The sequence below is a fragment of the Aedes albopictus genome, chromosome 1 (genome assembly GCF_035046485.1).
Source record: "Aedes albopictus strain Foshan chromosome 1, AalbF5, whole genome shotgun sequence".
In the NCBI taxonomy this organism is placed as follows: Eukaryota; Metazoa; Arthropoda; class Insecta; order Diptera; family Culicidae; genus Aedes; species Aedes albopictus.
In genome coordinates, this window is record NC_085136.1 from 294,666,463 (window position 1) to 294,683,547 (window position 17,085).

At 37.1% G+C, this 17,085-nt stretch overlaps 1 protein-coding gene across 1 annotated transcript in view; it reads right to left on the minus strand.

Moving 5' to 3' along the window:
* The window catches only part of LOC109414765 (G protein-coupled receptor kinase 2), a gene marked incomplete at its 5' end in the record, with an annotated part of 181,097 nt that overhangs the window by 138,781 nt on the left and 25,231 nt on the right, over positions 1–17,085 (minus strand). The window contains one exon of the mRNA XM_062860508.1: positions 332–452. Coding sequence (XP_062716492.1) covers positions 332–452 — 121 coding nt within the window. The remainder of the gene's footprint in view (positions 1–331; positions 453–17,085) is intronic.

Genomic DNA, 17,085 nt, shown 5'->3' on the forward strand with positions numbered 1-17,085 from the left:
GGTTCCCCGAAATCTTCGCCCCAAAGTCCGCTTTGGTGTGGGCGACGATTATCCCTCCGATAAAGATAAGGGGAGGAAACAAAAAGAATAGAACGCTCCCGGCGATGACGAAGACGAAGATGAAGTTGGGGAAGCCAAAGTTGGTTGGATTCCGCGGGGCTTCGGGACCCGAGAGATTAGGAACAGGATTTCTGGTGCGCCTCCGGGGAAAACTTCTAGGAAAGTAAGAAACCTCGTAGGAGCGAAAAGATTTGCGAAAATGCGTTCCTCCCAGTAGTGGGATGATTTTGTTTACACAGTGTATATTGTAGATAGGAGGAATTTTACTCACCTCGTCGTATCTTCCAGAAAGGAGATATACCGGTAGTACTGCGGTCGCTTAACTTTGCAGAACTGGAAAAACAGCTCCCGCCCGATTGGCTGCTGATCAACTACGTAACCGTAACTTACATCTGGAAGAGGGAAAGAAAAGAGTTTGAGTTAGTAAATGTTACATAAATTTATTAGATAAAAAAAATATACTCTTTAAATCAGTTTAGAAATGATGATATAATATTAAAAAAAAGTTTCAAAGCAATCTTTCTGGGGTTTCTTCAAATCCCTCGCCACTATTCTAACAGACGGTTGAAAGGCATAAGGTCGAAAGATAAAAGAGGTTCTTCAAGGGTTTGTCCATTTTACCTTTTGTAGTTACGATTATTTGTTTTTCGACCTTCTGTCTTGGATTCCTCTAAGAAACTATGGCAGAACTAATTACAATTTTCACTAGAAATTCCTCCAAAAAATTGAGATGATATTACTCAAGCAAATCTACCAACAACATTAAAAAAATTTTCAAGAAATTCCAAGAATAGTTTTACTAAAAATCCTTATCTAAAGATTCAGAAAGTAGTCCATGAAATCAGCTGTCAGATTTAACACAAATAGTTCTATCAGGACTAATACGATAAAGTTCTAAACTGTTATTTCTATAACAACCGATTGTTCTCTTTCAGGAACTCTAAAGAAATTTATAAAAAACACACGTTTTTAAAAAAATCTTAAAAACCTCAATTATTCCGAATGTAGGGTCTTTTACCATTTGGGCAGGTGTTCCTATTTTGGGCACTTGCCGCTATAACTAAGTCAATTTCAAACCGATTTATTTGAATTTTTGTACAGAGTTAGATACTGTTAGTTAGAAATCAATCGGTTTGAAATCGACTTAGTTATAGCGGCAAGTGCCCAAAATAGGTACACCTGCCCACATGGTACAAGACCCTATTTCAAGATATTCCACAAAATAAATTACCAATTAATTCAGAAATTCTCCCAGGAATTCCGGCAGAAAGAATGAAGGGTCTTCTTCGTCATGTGGTGTTTTTGTGGACCAAATTGCCTGAAATTTGGTTATATAACTCAGCTTGCTTGGGAAAGATTTGAGGCCAGCTCTGAGAGCTGTTGACCTCTCAGAGCTTCAAAATAATGGGGGGTACCAAGAAAATAAAACTGACGAGCATACGTAAGTTCCCCTATTTCTATGAAAAATAATCCTCTAAGTTCAGCTTTTTTTGTTTACCAGTCTTGGATCAAAAACACCAATCCCATAAGTTATCAGCACTCTCTGATTGTAAAATTAGTAATTCAGCAATTGAACAAGAATTGAGACAAGAATTTCCCCCGATTACCTCCAGGTACACCACAACAAATTACTTTTGAGATTCTTTCGGAATTTATCAAAAAATTTCCGGAGCTGGCATAAACATATGATTCTCGTAACTAGTTCAGCAAGAATACCTCTAAGGATTTCTCTAGGTTAAGTGCATTTCTGTTAATATATTTCTGTTGAACTTTCACCAGGAATTTTTCTTGCGTCTTCTTCAAGAATTTTTCAAGAAGTTTATCTAAAAATTCATCTTGAAACCAGTCCATGGGTTTCCTCAAACAATCTTCAGATATTCCTCCTGGGACTCCTTTGGCGATTCTTTAGGAAATTCTTTCAAGGACTGCTACAGAAGTTTGCGCATGCATTCCTCCATGTTTTCCTTCAAACATTTCCGAAGGAACTCCTCTAAAAATATCATCAGAATTTCCTCCATAAGTTTTTGGGAATTTTCCAGGAATTCTTTTACAATTTTTTCAAGAATTTCTTCTTGGATTTCTCCATGAGTTTCTTCAGAAACTCATTTAAAGATTTCTTTAAAATATGCAGTTCCAGGAGATTTTTTTCACAGAGATTCTGAGATTCTTTCTTGTTGGTATTTGTCAAGAGGTCCTTCCAGGTAGGACTCTTATTGTCTCAGCCATTTGTTTATGAATTTCTTTAGAAAATTTTAAAGGGATTCTTGTGGAATTTCTTCCAGGGATTGATTAGATACTTCAGAAATGTCTCCGAAGATTCTCTCAGCTGTTTCAGCAGATACAGTAAGGACCCGATTTTGTCAGCCCCATTTTGCGACAAACTTTTCACTTTCATTATCTTACAGTCAAATTTTTATTATTTTATTATTGCTTATCATCAACCTACAACTGAGATGCAGAACATACAGGGATAAAAAGTTTGAAAAATTGTTTAAGTTTTTGCAGGGAGCAAAACATGTGTTCCGAAAAGGGGCTGACAAAATCGGGTCACTAATGTACCTATATCATTTTAAACCATTGCTTGGCATTTTCTAAGGAATTTGTCAAGAAATTCTCCTATGTATACTTGCAGAGAATTCTCCTGATTTTCTCAAAAAAAAATTTTTTTAGAAATTTCTTCAGTAGTCCCCTGAAGAACCACCCAAGTTTCGTTTTCATTTCTGTAAGATTTACATCAGAAATTTCTTTTCTTCTTGTTTATGTTTTATCCACTTCCGATATTGTATGGACAATTTTTCTGAGAACTCCTAGGGGCAAGGCAGATATAACGGAAGTTGATCTTTTTTCAGAGTGATACTCACGAATCCTCTTGATTACTCTGGTTTCACAAAGCGTTCTCAGGTACCAGAGGAAAATCGAGAATTTATGTCAGATTTTACGCATTTGAGAGCCGTTTAGATACGAGCAAAAGAGAGTAACTCAGAATTGCTTCGGATTGCACAGTGTCTTTCCCCTAGAAGAGTTACACCGGAGGTATCTCCTGGATCTTCTAGGGATCCCTAAAAAATATTATACATTCAATAAGTACCTTAATTTGCAGTTTCACCAAGAAATTTTGAAGAAATTTCTTTAAAAGTCCCTCAATGGATTTCTCCAGGAACCCTTTTAGAAATTTCTCAAACAAGTTTTCTGTCCCCACTCGCATATCAGTCCCATCTTTGCTGGGATTCCTATTCATATGGGACAGTTATGCGAGTGGGTTATGCGACAGTTATGCGAGAATTACTTCCAGAGATTCTACAAAAGTTTGCAATATTTTTTTTTCTTCAAATTTAAAAGGTATCTTGAAGAATTCCTTCGGATATTTTTCCAGGCATTCTTTGGAGAAAACATAGAAATTGCTACAGAAATCCAGGAATCCCTCCAGATTGTCCAGAAATCCCTCCAGAAAATTCTCAAAAACTACTTCTCGGAATCTCCAAAGGTATCCCCAGGTGTTTTCGAGGGATTTCTTCACACCATCCTCAAGAATTTCATCAGAGATCCTTTCAAGAAGATATTTTCCTGGGATTCCTTCAGCTATTCCATTTTTTTTGTACAATTCAGGAACATCTTCTGAAACAATACCTCGAGGAATATCTGAAACAATTCTTGCAAAAATTGTTAAAGGAATCTCAGGAGATATGACGGAGTTGCAGGACCAGTTTCTAAAAACAATCTTTGTAGAAATTTCTGCAACAATCTCTGCAGAAATTCTTGGAGGAACCTATGAAAGAATTTTCGAAGCAATCTCTGTAGGATTTTTAAAGATAATTTTAGCGGAACCTATTAAAAACTCTATGAAAGAACATTCAAAGAAATCGTTTACTAGTATTCCTGAAGAAAATTGTGAAACTCTGAAGAAATCTCTGGAGATATTTCTGAAGAGATCCTCGAAGAAATCCCTGGAGAAAAATTAAGTAAACTAGAGAATCTCAGTAGAAGTCTCAAGAAGAACTGCTGAAAAAATCTCTAGAAAAGTATCTGAAGAAGTACCATGGAAATTCTTGAAAAAATCTCAGAAGGAGTTTCTGAAGAGCTTCCTGGATAAATAACTGGAGAAACTCCTCGGGAACCATTGGTGGAATTCCTAGATTTTTTTTTGAAAATTACTGTATAAATCCTTTAATAAAATTCTTGGAGGAATTTCTGAGAGTATTCCTGGAGCAATCTGTTGTATTTTTGCGTATTTCTTATGTAACTACTGTGGGAATACCTCAAAAACGCCTTCCTTCAGTGATCCCTTGAAATAGAAAAAACTCTTGAGATATTTTTACAGGAATTCCTGCAGATATTCATGGGAAGTATTTCTGAATTCCAGGGCTGAAAGTCTCTTAAATAAAGACAAATCAATCAATCAATTCTGAATTCCGTGAACAATCTGTGAAGAAATTTTTGGATTTATCCACTTAGTAAATTATTGAGAAATTTCCTAAAAAAACATGAAGAATCTCTGAATGGACTGTAGCAGGAATCTCTGGGCGAATTCCAACTGAAACACTTAAAATAGTAATGTAAGAATTTCCGGAGGAATTCCTGCAGGATTTTTGGAATGAACAGCTGAGGCAATTTCTGGACGCCTTTTCATTTTCAATGAAATTTCTGAACAAATCTCTAGAGCAATTTCCAAAGGATTTTCCAAATACCTTTTTTCCTTAGAAGAATCTATAAAATAATTCCCAACGGAAATTAAAAATGAAAATATGTCAATCTATCTAGAGGAATTTTCGAAGGAATTTCTGGAGAAATTCTAGAGGGAATATCTAAAGGAAGCCTTGGATAAATTTCCTAAAAAAAAACTGGAAGAATTTCTGATGGAACCGCTAGAATAGTTTCTCAAAGAAACTTTGGTAGGTTTTTAAAACCGAAGTTTTATTTCTGAAAGAAACCATGCAGCAATTTCGAAAACAAAAACAATAGAAGCTTTTGCAAAGGAATATCCCTGAACGTTTCTAAAACTCCCTGAAATAATATGATACCTTATTGTATAGCTCTGGAGACCCACGGAATCTCCTATTCTAAGGCTCTCCTGAAACTTTCAAGCGAAGTTAGAAATAACTTGGAAGTAAAAAAATATTATCAATTATGTAACATTAGGAAGCAATCGACTTCAAAACTTCTTAAGGATTCAATTAGCTCTTGTGTATCATAAGTGCTTCCATGCAGAAAAACCTCCTCGTGCTGATGAGAGTAATTAGCAAGAACAATGTAACCGAGGCCCACTTCACTCAATCCCATCATTCTCGCTTGAATGCCAGCAACAGATGATGAACTCCCATCAATATGTCACCCATCAAGCAACAAACTTCCTCACCTGCCTACTGCAAGAAACGTCTTCATCCCCTCCCCTTGCGCGCCTAATGAGCGAGCGCGTTGACTGCCATTTTTCCTCATCAGGTGTTTGACGAGAGTTCCGCAGCTTTTTCCCGGAGTCAAGTTTTCCTCAATTTTACCCATCGCCAGTCGTGTGCCAAAATTTTCCTCTAATTTGTCATTAATCTACCCTCATTCTTCGTTTGGGCCACTCTTTCATCCCGGGAAAACGGAAAACTCTTTGCTCAAGATGGGTGCCTTATTTCCACCGTCACGTCACGTGTTCGTTCCGAGAACGAGCATCCTGATGGGTACGACTACCACAGGTCTGCTAGGCGGCAGAATTAATTACGTCTTTTTTCCTGTGCGTACTTCATGGGTGCACTCACCAACGCGTTTGAACCTGTGAGTTCTGGGCCGGGCGGAAGCCGCGGCCGGAACATGAAACGGAACGTCTCGTCGTCGGAGGAAAAAAGCCTCCCGGGATGTCGGACGTTCTGAGTTTCCCAGCTTTGTTTAGGCCATTGTTGGTTGTAAGTCTCATTTTTCTGAGCCACGCTCGGACGACCCCGAATTGTCTGCCGGGTTTTCGAAGTTGGAAGCCATTTTTCTTGCGTTTTTTTTTTTTTTATTTGGCAGCCGTCAGACCACCCGTCGGGAGCCAAGCACCCGGACAGAAGAGACACGATGCCTTCCAGTGTTTTAATTATGTAATCGTCTGACGACCCCGCGCCGCCCGCGGCTCGTTGAGCTCTGCTTGTCTTCTTTGTGTAACCTTTTTTTTGTGCTTGAAAGGGGCGAACGTCCGTCCGGTAAACGAGAGTTGAGATGTTTTATTCTTTGCAGAAAAGGCAACGTTTAGCAATTCCTTTTAGTTGATTTACTTTGCGAATATTGAAATCAGTAGCAATGAAAGCTTTGAGTTTTTATGTTTTAGTGTAACAATTCAATAGAATCTTTTTGGAGCTATTAATTTATTTTCTCTTAACACTACATTCTAAATTTATTTACTGGCGATCCCTCGAATCGCCAGTAGGATTTATCTCGGCTGCTCCTTAAGGCGAAACTGGAAGCATTTCCTCATTTTTTTGGTTTTTGATTTTTCATTAAATAACGAAGCAATATTTTCAAAATCGGTTTTCGTGCACATGTAGAGTATGGATCAAGGTACCTCCTGATTTTTTTTGGTGGTGAAAATGTTCTCCGTTTTTGCAGAAACCATTTTTTGTGAGTTTTTGCTTAAAAATGGTTTCTGCAAAAACGAAAAACATTTTCACCAAGAAAAAAAATCAGGAGGTACCTTGATCCATACTCAACGCGTGCACGAAAACCGATTTTGAAAATATTGCTTCGTAATTAAATAAAAAAAAAAAAACAAAAAATGAGGAAATGGATCCAGTTTCGCCTTAAGGGGTTGATATTTCTTCAAGGGACTCCTCCGACAATAACTTTAAAAATTCTTATGGCAATTCTTTTCTTTTTTATGAATTTCTCCAGTCATTTGAGAATTGCTAGAGAAAACTCCAAAAATCCTTGGACAATTTCTTTGGATTTTTTTCCAAGAATTTCTCTGACATTTTTTTCATGTTATTTTCCAGCATTTTACTCAGGATTTCCTTGAACAATTTCTTCTGCAGTTTGTTCAAAAATCTCTCTGGCAATCAAGTAGTGAGTTTCCCGACATTTTTTTTAATTTCTGCGGCAATTATTTTAGAAAATCCTCCGGCAATTCTTTTGAGAAATCTTATTGTAACTATTCTAAGATTTTTTTTTTTTTGGAAATATCCTCTAGCTCCTCCGCAAAAAATGGATGCAAGAGTTTCTCCGAAAATTTCGTAACAAATTCTTCCGACAATTATTTTAATATTTTTCAGTATTTCAGAAAAATCTCCAGGATTTTCTCAGGCAAATTAATTTGGAATTGTACCTGTAATTTGGAAAGGAAATACGCAACACTTTTTCATTGCTTTCTTTACTTAACTTTTTCCAGAAATGTATTCCATGAAATCTTTAAAATATTACCGAAAAAAATGCTTAACAAATTGCCGGTGGCAACTTTTTATAAAACGCCGTTTTTTTTAAATGCAGGAGGAATTCTCAAATAATTTCCAGCAAGAACTTCTGAAATAATATTTGGAATCAAATTCTGAAGTTACTTTCGAAAGAATTCCCATTAGAATGCCATAGGAAATTCTAAAGAAATTGTACAAAAAACATGCAATAGGACTCCTTGAGAAATTCTCAAATGAACTACTACATATATTGCGTAGCAAATCCTGGAAGTAAAGTCCTGAAAAGTTTGTAAAACATCTTAAAAAATTGCTTTAGGAATTATTCAGCCTTTTTCAAGAATTCTTAAAATTTATCAGAATCGTTCCCAAACATTATTTTTAAATTTTCCCGGCCTTCTTTCTACAATTTCTCATGTAGAAGAACGGAATCCATCTCGAGCAAAGTGCTCCAATTTACATTCTACCTAAAATGAAACAAGTAAGCGCTATTTGTTTTGTATCCTAGTTTTTTTTGTGGGGAGAGAGATTGTATGATAAGCAAATGAACGATAAAAATCGGAGCATTAAACGTATGTTTATTTGATAGGATAAACATAGGGACATACGATGAAGAAGGTTACTCATACCCTAATTTTTTCAGGACCTCTCCTTATTTTAGGAGATTTCTCCAGCAATTTTTCTAAACATTTCTTTGGAAATCATCTCAAATTTCATCCAAGTATTTTTTTTTTATTTTTCAGGCAATTTCTCACGATTTTTTTTATTTATTTTTATTGATATGTATTTTATCTTACAAGCCAATACCACACTTAGGACTTTACGAACCTTTGCGACAATTCCATCTCAAGCTTTTCCGAAATTTTTGTTTGCAATTATCCTCACTGAAAATTTCTTTATAAATATTTCAATTCCTCAGGAAATTGCGGGGTGATATATGTTGAGGTCGGGCAAAAATCGACTTTTTATTCTTTTATCTTAAAATATGGGTTCTTCAAAATGCTGTGTCAAATTTTCATAGAGATTCAAGCTATAGAAGCAAATATACTGTGTTTTATGCCTCGTTCCCTCACGAGGGTAAACTTGAAACTTTAAACCCAATCGCCTAAAACTCGTGTTTAAAAAAAAAAAAAACTGACGCGATGACTGCGATTACGGAAACATATCTCAAGCGATTTCAACTAAATTAATTGTTTTAGTGCGTTCGCTATTCATGTGTTGTGTCCTTGAACGATCAACATTTTTGAAAAAAAAAGCGTTATGATTATTTTCATACTTACATTTTTTTATGAAAAAAGTGATTTTTTGAAAAAAAAATTGCCGTTTGCAAAATAAAACCATTTTTTGATATGCTGATCATTCAAGGACACCATAGTCCTCTAACACCGGAGATGTTTATGGTTTGTGCTTTTAGTTAAGCCGTTGGACTGTAATCATGGTCACGGATAACCGTTTCACAGAAATTGTAATAACTTTCGTAATTAGTACTATTTTTTCATGTTCTCAAGCTGTGTATGTACGACGTAAAACGAGACAAATTCTCGTGAAAATATGGCTACATACTTTTACAAAAATTCATACTTTTCCTAATCTCCACGTACTTCAACATATACAACCCCTTAAGGAATTTCCGCAGAAATTTTCCTAGGCGCTCACGCAGGAGCTTCACAAGAAATATTTCAAGAGATTCATCTTGAAGCAATTCCACGGTTTTCCTCAGAAATGTCTTCCAAAATTACCAGTTTTTTGTTTTGACTGTGATGGAATGTAACTTGAAAAAATGGCCGTTTCAGTCTTGACAAAAATCAAATACTGCTATTTAATCTTGTCCTCAAGGACTCAATTATCACAGATTCTTCGTCCAGTGTGTTCTGTTGAGCAAAGGTTGTTCAGCGGATTGAATTTTCCCTCACAGCAGTTGACGGTTGGGAATCGGTAACTGTGGAAAAACCCTTCCGGAATTTTACCGCTCTAGAATTTGACACCTCGTGCTTTATCGATCGCCACTGTGAGGGAAAATTCAATCCGCTGGACAACCTTTGTTCAACAGAACACACTGGACGAAGAATCTGTGATAATGGAGTCCCTGAGGAAGGTCCCAAAGGTGACCGAAACGTTGGACAAGATCAAATAACAGTATTTGATTTTTGTCAAGACTGAAAAGGCCATTGTTTCAAGTTACATTCCAAAATTACTTCTGCGATTCTGGGTGTTTTCTTTGAAATTTCTCCGTTAATTGTTCTAGAAATTTCTCAAAAAAATCTACTAGGAATTTCTCCAGAAATTCCTCCAACCGTTTATATTAAAGTTGCAACTCTAGGAAATTTTTTTCACTAAGATTCTGAGATTTTTTTCACAAATTTCTTTGAGGCTTAGAAATTTATTTTTGTCCAGCAACTTTTTCATAAAATTTCTCCAGAAATTCCTTCAGGTATTTCTACATTTATTCAGGGGTTTTGTCGAACATTTATTTGGAAATTCATGCAGACAATTCTCGAGAGATTCTTCTGAAAGTTCCTTCAGGAGTGTCTAAAATAGTTTCTTCAGGTATTTCTCCAGACTTTGCTCAGTTCTTCATATACTTTCACAATTTTTATTCCAAAGACTTTCTCAACAATTCCTGCTGAAATTACTCCAGAATCTATTTCTTAGATTTTCTCAAGGAATTTTCAAAGAAATTTTTATTCAAATTGCTGCAGAGGGTTCTCAAGCTTTTCTAGATATTATTTCGCCTAGATTATTTTTTTTTTTGAATCTTCAGTTCAGTGATTCAGAATTTTTTTTTTCAGAAATTTCTTTAGGCAGTTAATTAGGGATTTTTATGTACAAATCCCTTTTTAAAAATTGCATAAGATTCTTTTCTGAGCATTCCTTCAGAGGTGTGTCAATTCGACCATCCAGTATTCCTTCAGAAAATCTTTCAGGAGTCCCTCAGAAAACTATTGAGGGGTTGTACTTTTGTCTGCTATGGTTTTTAAGAGATTCCTTCAAAATTTCTTTTACGGATTTGTCCACGAATCCCTCCAAACGATTTTAAAGTTTTTTTTTTCTTCGGAATCACTTGCAGAGTTCCTCCATAATTCTCTCATGTTTTTTTTTCTGAGAATAAAGGGGCTATCTTACGGTGTGTCTTCAAATATTCTCCTAGGTATTATCTTAGGCATTCATAGAGAATTTCTCGCAAGATGATTTCAGAAATTACTTCAAAACAATTTTAAAAATTTCTTCCTGGAGTTGCCAATGACATCTCTAGGAGTTTTTGAGGGATTTGTTGGGACAATTCTCCAGAGATGTTTTAGAAATCCCATCAGAGATTCTTTTTTATACTGTTTTAACAAGATTTTTAGCACTGGGCTAGCTCATCTCGGGACCCACACTGTGCTTCCCTTCCGAAGGAAGAACTCACATTCTGTAAGTTTGTCGGGAATGGGATTCGATTCCAGGTCCTCAGCGCAATAGTCACGTACTTTAACCAACACACCAGGTCCGCTCCACCGTAGGATTCTTCAAATAATTTTTCAGTAATTTTGTGCTGATTCTGGAAGAACTTCTGAATAAATTCTGCTACGATCTTTAGAGAAATCCTAAGAGATAATTCTGATGATTAATTTCTGCTGAAATTTCTGAAAAAAAAAACTCTGAGGAGTTTTGTGATTAGCAAGATGGACTGTCTCCTAAACTGTTTCCGGGGAGAATTTTTGAAGCAATATTCGGAGAAATGCCAAAGAAGTTCTTGAAGAGGAATCTAAGGAGTAATTTCTTAAAAACTGCTTTGAGAAACTTTTCCGAAAATTCTTGGTGGAATTTCTAGAAAAAATATTGCGGAATTCATATAAAATTTCTTGGAAAAATTCTCATTCTCTGAAAGTTATCTTTAAGAATTGTGTGATCGAATTACAGAAAAAAATCCAGAATACCTGGAGTCTGCGTAATATGCAACAATAATGCATGAATGTATGGAGGAATTTCTACAGGATTTACTAAATGAATTTCAGCAGGAATTTCTGCTTCCCTAGAGCAATACCTGAACAAATCTCTTGTGGAATTCCTGAAGCAATTCCTGAACGAATTTCTGAAGAAAGCCATGAAGAATATTCGAAAACTTCTGGAAGAATATCTCAAGAAAAAAAAAACAAAAGGATCCTTGGCAGATTTTTTTATCTAGTTCGTTTATTTTGGGCTCAATCGCGTATAACGCTTTACGGAGCCGAAATCCTTGGCAGATTATAAGACGCAATTCCAGAAGCAATTTTGGAAGTAAACCATGGATTAATTTTAGAAGAAATCCGGAGAAATTCGCGAAAAGATCGTAACTGACAAAATGTACACAAATTAAGTGATTATAAGAGGAAAAAGATGCTAGATTTTCCTACTAAATACTCACAAACTTTCCTTGATATCACTTTTCTAACTATTGAAAATCACGGGTTGGGTGGAAGGCGTAATTCCATTCTGTGTCGCACGAAACAAAACAAGAATTACGCCTTCCACTTCTGGTGTTTTTGTTTACAAAAGTAAAAGGCGAAACTGAAATCACAACGTAAACACGGCGATAGTGAAAGGCGAATCTGAAATCAAAACATAAACACGGCGAAAGCAAACGGCGAAATCCTGTCAAAATCAAAAACAAGGCGAATAGTAAAAGGCAATTCTGAAATTTATATCGATTCAAGGCGCATAGTTTTGGGCGAATTTAGCATTATCGGGCATCAATTCGGGCGTAATAAAATAAATGCAATTTTTAGTGCAAAAATTAACAAATTTGTATTGTTTTATTAGAAAGTCAAGAAAATGTGTCAGAATTGTGTCATTTAAGCTTGTTCATGTTAAATTACACTGAAATGCTCCTAAATAAGAATTAAAATTGTGTCAGCAAAATTCGGTTGTTGTTTTTGCAATGTTATTGCTTTGTCAGTTACACCCTATTCGCGATTTACTCCGGAAATACATACATAGAAGATTTCCTTGAACTTTTATGTATGTACAAATGTATGGAGAAAAAGTTTGCAGAAAATTCTAAACCCAAGCAACACGCATGTCATAAAAGAACTTGAACTTGAAGAAAATGAATTTCTATACAACTAAAACTTGCACTGCCATAACTCCTATGTGCGTTATTTGGGAAAGAACGTAACAATTTTCTTAAGGAATAGCTGGAAGATTTTTGGATGCATTTCTTATGATATGGAATACATACTATAGAAACCCTTGAAGAAAACATCCGAATTTTCAAGAGCTCAAGAGCTGGTTAATCAGTAAGTAACTTGGAGTAACCTAGATGAGATCACTGACTAAGACGCCGATTGCCTATCGAGAGAATATTCGGTTGGATCGGTCCGACCATCGTGGGTGCCGGAAAATCGAGCTTTCATCTGGAGATTCTTACAGCATTTATATACGGGATTTCCATCCAGGAATTACTTCCGAAATGCGGTAACGCCTGCTACGGATTTCATCTTGTAAGCTATAGATTCTTCTAGATACTTTTATGAATTTCTTTTGCGAAATTTTCCATGAAATCCTTAAGAAATTCCTCAAGGGAATTAAGGAGTTCAGTTTGTTACGAGTTAGTTCATATAGGGAACCGGAGATAAATTTGGGATCCCGGAATTTGATCTAGGAATTTATCCAGCAAATCCTGAAGAATTCCGAGAAGAAACTCTTAAAGGAATCCCATCAACCCTCAAGGTTTTCCACAAGAAAAACTTGGAGGATTTCTTAAAAGAACTCCTGCAGAATTTATAGAAAGAACTTTTGCAGGATTCTCACATGGAACTTTGGAAGGATTTCCACAAGCAGGTTCTGGAGGATTTTCAGAAGGGACTTCTTGACCATCACTTCCCAACCTTGACTCTCGCGACACCCCCCCGTCTGTTCTAGAAACTGTGTTCTAGAGGATTCCCTCAAAAGAATCCTCAACGATTTCTATAAGTAAGGAGGAAAACAAGAAACTTTTGGAGCATATGCAGAAAAAAAACCTTCAATAGGAATACTATAAACGCTGAGGAAGGAACTCTTTGAGAATTTCTAAAAATAACTCCTGCAGGATTCCTAGAAGAAACTTCTGTAGGATGCCCACCAAGAATCCCTGAAGGATTCCCATAAGGAACTCGTGGAAGATTTTCCGAAGGAACTTCTGGAGAATTCCCTCAAATGAATCCTGGAAGATTTCTATAGTGTCCCTCCTGGAAAAAATACATGGAAGATTTCATTGAAAAGTACTAGAAGAAATTCTTTGAAGATTCCCAGAAGGAACTTCTGATGAAATCCAAGAAAAACTCTCAGGACGGATATACATTTCGGGAGAACTCCAGTAAAAAAAACTCCTGGAAGAATATCAGAAAATAAATCTGGAGGGATTTCAGAAAACAGTCTTGGAAGAGAAACCATGGAAAATTCTAAAGAAGCAGAGGAGCACTTGTAGGAATACCGGAAGAAACATCTTGATGAATTTCAGAGGCAACTCTGAGAGAAATTGCAATGAGATTTCTTGATTGAAACTCAGAACGGTTCTCTCAATGAATTTCGATTCCTGCTGGAGTTCCTGAAAAAATCCCCGAAGAAATCATAGAAGGAATTTAAAAAGGAATATCTGGATTAATTCGGAAAGGAAATCCCAGAAGTCAGACATTCTTTTTTCGATAAATTCTCATCGAATTCCATGAGATACCCAAGCGAAATAAGATTTTGTTTTCTAATTCCCGTCTAGCCAAGCACCGATCAATGGGCACCGAGTTTATTCTTGCGCCTCGCCTAATATCTCATAGCCAATTTGGTATCAATTACTTATTTATAAACTAGCTTCCATATCATGTACAAAAAATATGAGCTTGCTCAAAATAATAAGATTGAAAAATTGTACCCATCTAGTCCACGTCTGTTTCGGGCCCAACCTGAATTCAATTCCCGTCACACCTTCTACGTGACACTATGGTGTATAGGATCAGGATGGTCAAAAAATTATGATTTGACCGTAGTTCAAAAGTCAATAGTCGGTCAAATTCTTCGTAATTCAAATCAAATCATGTATGAAAGTAGAACTCGGCAGGGGTCCTTTTTTGGGTACTTTTCTGCTATAACTCTAGGCAATTTCAAAGCAATTGACACCATTTTTATAACGCGGTATGATACGTATACTATCTAGCCGTGTACAAAGTTTCAAGTCAATTAGCTTGGAATTGACTGAGTTATAGCGGAAAGTGCCCAAAATACCCACCACTGCGCAAGTGGCTCGCTACCCCATAAAAGTACTTTTGAGTAGAAAGCTTTGAGATAGTGTCCACCAGATCTTAATACACCATCACAGTGCAAACGAAAAAGTCTTTCTCTGTGGTTGTGATATTTTCGATGCGATGTATCGTATGCAGAAAACCCACGCACACATTTGCTTGCATCCTCCCTAGATGAAGACAACTGTTGTTTACATTCTACTGATGGAAAAAAAAACATTTATTTGACGCTGCATTCCGCAGCAGTGAAATCCAACTATGTATGCCACAGAGCTATTGTGGGGTGTGAATTGAAAGTTGGTCAAATAAGTGAATCTGGCGAAAAAATAATTGAACGATGATGAAGAGCAATTCGGCTAGGTGCTGCTTTGGTGCGATTCCCTTCGTCTTACTCTAAACAAAAAAAAATCTACTCGTAAGTGGAGTGAAATTGATACATGAAATTTTTGCATCGTTTCTCGATATCTTATGCTATAGGGGCTGGTTAATTGATAGTATACATCTTATATCTGTAATTATTGGCTATTTTCCGTCTAATTTGACGGGAATTAGCGCATATGACGAATAGATATCTACCATAATACAAGATACCCTAGAGGAATTGGGGTTTTTTAATATAGAAAAATTCAATGATTTTATATCTTTAAACAAAAGAGCACCTTTTTCTAAGCCTCTATGATTTTTCTCAGATTTTAAGAACTTTGTTTTGATACCTAAAATCAATTTCAAAAAGATTTATTCAAATCACCTTTTGATAGCTGGGCAACTGCTTGACAGCTTCGCCCAGTACAAAATCCGACGAGGGGTGATTCGACAAATCGCTCCCATACAAACTTCAAATTGATTTTTAAACAGATTCCCGGGCTCCAAAATTCATGAAAATTTGGATTTCGGCTCAGTTTGGCGTGCAGATTCAGAATATGGAATTATCTCAATATCACTTAAAAAGCCAATTCCAGAAGCTACTTCTTGGGGAAACCTAAAAAAAAGTTGTGTAGAAGTGCCAAGTGATTGCAGAGAAAAATAACCTTGAGATTTCCTAAACATATCTCACATGAAACTTCTACAGGAATCTTTGAAGCAAAAACTAGAGCAATCTTTGATGATGCTCGTCGAAGAATGCATTCCGGAATAAAGGAAACAACGGCTGGCCATTTATATCACTGAGGCTGCACAAATTCACGCGAATATCGGGGTGTTGATGGGATATGGGTGATAAGGGTTCACGCATTGGTGCGTGGATGCCAGGTGTGATAGATTTGTGTATTTATTACTTAGAAGATAATGCGTCACATTTCGCGAGATTGTATAACCCATAGACATTATCTTATATGGTTAATTGACTGCAAACGTCGATTTAGTATAATAGAAGCCAAAGTATAGATAGAGAGTGAATACATGTGAAGGCCTAGTGAAGACATTCGAAAACTTTCGGACGAAATCTTCTTTAGTGGGTGACATTTCGAAAACATTCTTTTGAATTTCATTCAAATGAACCTGACTAGGCGATGATGACCGGCAATGGTTCAGGATGACGATCCTCCACGACCACCACCATCATGTGTAGTAAGCTATTTAGTAGGTAATAATGAACGACGCGACCACGGTAAAGTTGCATCACAGCGCAATATAGTGGAAAATTATGCGTTGATAAAAGGCATCGCATTCAACACGCCATCATCGTTCATAAAATGTGCAACAATGTGCATGCAATTCCCATTCGTCTTGAAGAGTAGCCACCACCGCCCGTCCCATCTATTACCCTCGGTGTGCACCTGCGCTTCCACAACAGCAGGTGTGCGCGGAAAAGACACTAATGGCGCAAACTGTCACTCAACTCACGGGAGCAGCCATTTTTCGAAAACTGCATCCATCTCAACCGCCACGAACCCGTGAAGATGATGACGGTGATGCTGCCTGCCAGCATAAATCCCCCGTTTGTGATGCCAAACGCTGACGCTGTGTGAACGCATTTTTCTTGATCAGAGGCGGTTACCGCCACGCCGGCCAAGGCAAAGCTTTCAGTTCCGCTTCTGGTTCGCGTAGCACTTTGAACGATCTGTGGGCGGTTAGCGTCGTCATCGCCGTCGTCATCGTCGGCGTTGCAACCCGGAGTGCCATATCCATTAATATAGATTAGAAGGGAATTCAACGCGGAACGGACGAAGCCGTGAAGCTCTGTGTGACAGAGGCTTAGAGGTAGGTACGACGAGCACTGGGCAGCTGCTGGCAGCTCGTTGTCCTTCGGGGTTGTCGTGAAGGAGCAGCAGGTATGACGTGAACCGTGTAAAGTTCATTGTAATACGTGGGTTAACTCGATGCGGCAGCTGTTGCACGACTCTCTGGAGCTACATTTTAGCGGCCTTCGGTTCCAGAAACTGGTAACTGAGCGTATCAGCAGCAGCAGCATCATCATCAGGATGACATTTCCTCGT